Source organism: Mus caroli, chromosome 17 (genome assembly GCF_900094665.2).
Source record: "Mus caroli chromosome 17, CAROLI_EIJ_v1.1, whole genome shotgun sequence".
NCBI lineage: Eukaryota > Metazoa > Chordata > Mammalia > Rodentia > Muridae > Mus > Mus caroli.
The window spans coordinates 44500394-44503909 of NC_034586.1; the positions used below are offsets into that span (position 1 = coordinate 44500394).

General features: G+C 55.7%; 1 protein-coding gene across 2 annotated transcripts in view; it reads left to right on the top strand.

Moving 5' to 3' along the window:
* Tfeb (transcription factor EB) overlaps positions 1-2001 on the top strand; it is a 55221-nt gene extending 53220 nt beyond the window's left edge. For both annotated transcript variants that reach the window (XM_021185993.1, XM_021185991.1), the window contains one exon: positions 919-2001. In XM_021185993.1, the coding sequence (XP_021041652.1) occupies positions 919-1398 (480 nt within the window). In that variant the 3' untranslated portion in view covers positions 1399-2001. The remainder of the gene's footprint in view (positions 1-918) is intronic.
* The last annotated feature ends 1515 nt before the right edge of the window (positions 2002-3516 follow it).

The following is a 3516-nucleotide window of genomic DNA, read 5'->3' on the forward strand; positions in this document are numbered from 1 at the left end:
AAAAACTAAAAAAAAAAAAAAAAAAAAAAAAAAAAAAAAAAACCAAAACCATGTGAGAAACAGGAGGTTTCTTTGTTGAGCAGACTGGCCTGGAAATTATGGCTCTCTTACACTCCCGCCCCCACCCCACAGTGCTATGATTACAGGTCCATGCCTGACTCTGCAGGTCGCAGGCAGTTACGGGGCTACAGTCACTTCAGTGCACATATCCTTGGGCAATGCTACACACTGTGCCTAACCTTTAGGAAGCAGGACTAACTACCCCCGCCCTGGGTGTCTGGGAGGCAGCACTGGGAGTCTCCAGCAGCTGGGCCGACTTAAGAAGTAAGGCCTGAGGGCCAGGACCCTGCCAGAAGTGCAACGCCTATTCCTGGTGGATCATAAGTTTTGTTTTTGTTTTTTGGTTTTTTTCAAGACAGGGTTTCTCTGTAGAGCACTGGCTCTGTAGACCAGGCTGGTCTCGAACTCACAAACCCGCCTGCCTCTGCCTCCCAAGTGCTGGGATTAAAGGCGTGTGCCACCACCTCCCGGCAGCCCACAGGTTTTAAAATTGGATTGTTCATGATGGGTGATAGAAGTCATTTTTTCCACCTACAAAAACTTAGCTTTGGTGAATGAGAACTCACCCTTAGTTCAGGAAATGCGTTTTGATGGTTTCCATTCCCACCACCCAGCTCAGTTTAAAATCCTGAGGGGGAGCTAGCCAAGGTGTGTACCATGGTGGCTTCACGAACCGCTGGCCAGCTGTAACTTACAGCCTGGAGAGCTTGGTCTAAGCTCACACTGCCCTCTGCTCTCTGTTCCTCCAGCTGAGATAGTCACAGGAGATGGGGGCAAGTGGTGCAGTGGGCCACAGGGAGGGAGGGCTAGCCTGGGCTGCTGTCATGTGTATTTCATCCTTCTGTCCATTCCAAACAGGAGCTGGAGATGCAGGCACGTGTGCACAGCCTCCCCACCACCTCACAGTCGGGTATGAATATGGCCGAGCTGGCCCAGCAGGTGGTGAAGCAAGAGCTGNCCAGTGAGGATGGCCCAGGGGAGGCACTGATGCTGGGGCCTGAGGTCCCTGAGCCTGAGCAAATGCCNGCTCTCCCTCCCCAGGCTCCGCTGCCCTCGGCCGCCCAGCCACAGTCTCCNTTCCATCACCTGGACTTCAGCCATGGCCTGAGCTTTGGGGGTGGGGGCGACGAGGGGCCCACAGGTTACCCCGATACCCTGGGGACAGAGCATGGCTCCCCATTCCCCAACCTGTCCAAGAAGGATCTGGACTTAATGCTCCTAGACGACTCCCTGCTCCCCCTGGCCTCTGACCCCCTCTTCTCTACCATGTCTCCTGAGGCCTCCAAGGCCAGCAGCCGCNGGAGCAGCTTCAGCATGGAGGAGGGTGATGTTCTGTGACGCTGGCTGCCCCTGTGCCAAGGAGCAGGGGCTGCCTGGAGGCTGGGAGGACCGAGCAGAGCCCTCCCATCCTTCAGGCTGCACTTGGTGTGAAGTAGCCGCCTACCCTGCCTCTCTCCTTCCCCTTGGCTGCTCCTCCCCACCCTGTTTGGACTTAGTGCCTGCCTGGCAGCCGATGGGGCTGGAGGAGCCCTCCCCCTCAGCTTCGGGCCCCCTCCTCTGGCNGCAGTACTATGACTATGATGGGGAAGAACAGGGGTGAGGCAGAAGAGAAATAAGAAGAAATCNTGCTAGGGGAGCCCCTCTCCTGAGCCTGGGCTCTCCTGTGGAGGACATTTTGGAGAAGGAGGTACAAGTACCTCTGAGGCAGCAGCTGGTCTGGGGGTGCCCGGGCCTGCCTTCCTGGGACTAGATGGCACCCAGCCTGTCGCCCTCAGCTTGAACTCCCCCACAGTGGGGCATCCACCCCCATTTGGTGCTAACAGCTCTCCCCTGGTGGTATGAGGGTGGGGTGGCCAGAAGAGGAGTCTGGGTTCAGGGTGGCGAGCACCCCACCCCCCCAGACCTCCCACTTTGTGCCTTTAGTAAACACTGTGCTTTGTAGGTATGTTGTCCTGGCTCTGCGGCGCGTCCTCAGCCCGTGACTCTGAGGGGCGGGGCGGGGGCGGGGCGGGGCGGGGCGGGCAGCCCAGTGGACTCCTTCTTGGATTAAGAATTCAATTGCTCCATGAAGGATCTGAAGGAGGTTCTCTTGGAGTCAGAGGCCAAAGAAACAACCTTGACAGTGTGAGGCTGAGGGCATTGTCTCACTGAGGCCACATGGTGGCGCTGCAGCCATGCTGGTCTGGACCCACGCCTCCAGCTGTGGTCTGAACAGCAGTGGAGGTGGGTGTGTGGCTGGCCGGCGTTCTAGCGTGGCCCTTAACATTTTTCCCGGTGTTGGTAGCTACAGACCAGCTGGAGACCAGGCTGTATCCTTATGGCGATGGGAAGTGGACCCATTTGGAACAGATGAGAGCACAGGACCCTGGCTGGAAGTCAAAGCTTAGGGTTCACTCCCCTTCCTGGCTGGCACTATGCCCTAGTGAGGTTCAGGACCCACTTTGCTCCAGGTTCCTGGATGAGGAAGTAACCTGGGCTGGGTCTCTAGCGGTTCTTAGTTCCGCGGTTTCCAAGACTCTTTAGCCAGGGACCAAAATGGTTTCCCCTCAAAGGGCCCTAGAAGGCCAGAGGAGCCTAATTAAAAAGAATTTAAATTTTTTTCTCCTCTTTGAAGAACAAGAGATCAAATCAATATTGGAGCAATGAATGTTCAGAGAAAGAAAGGCGGCCAAACGGCGTGGTCAAGACGGCACTAGGCTGCCTGAGCTGAAGGGTTACTTACTATCAAGGTCAGATGGAGGTGTGGTTGACCTTGTAGAGCCTGAGTTAGCCTGGCCATATCTCCTTCCAGTTCCGGGTCTCCATTGCCTGGGGTTTACCCTCATGAGACCCACGGGATAAACCCCGAACTCTGAGGTCAACTGGAGACTGGGATTTGGGGCTCATGGGGTCTGGGGCCAGCACTTCAGGTGTTGTTGGATCTGATATTTCCATCACCCTGGGGAGTGACGTGGGAAGCTGCCTTCTACTTCCTCATATAACCCGTCAAAAACCCCGAGTTACACCTGTCACCAAGGCCTGGAGCTTCCTTCCTTTGATTTGTTCACAGCCTGCTGCCTGGGCACTGGGTCAGGACCAGGGTGTGAGTGGGGTTCTGTCCACACGAGGGCGCACAGGCCCAGGCAACAGCGGTCTGAGGAGCCGGTCTGAAGACTGAGTAGTTCACATCATCCTGCCTGGGGCTGCTTTCACCCTCTGGGGTGAAATCCAAGCCAGGTGCTGCCTCTGGTAGTTCAAACCACCAAGAAATGTGTATCTGAGACTGGCTGGCCAGACCCTGACCTGCAGTAGCAAGGGAGTCAGGCTGGGGGTTATGACTGCCAGTTAAATAAGGGGACTATGTTCTTCACCCTTAAATGATGAGTAAGCTTGGCAGGATGTCTGCAGGGTAAAATCTCATTCAGAATGACAATGTGTGCTGTAAAGCAGAGATGGCCCCTCCAACTGTTTCCTTCC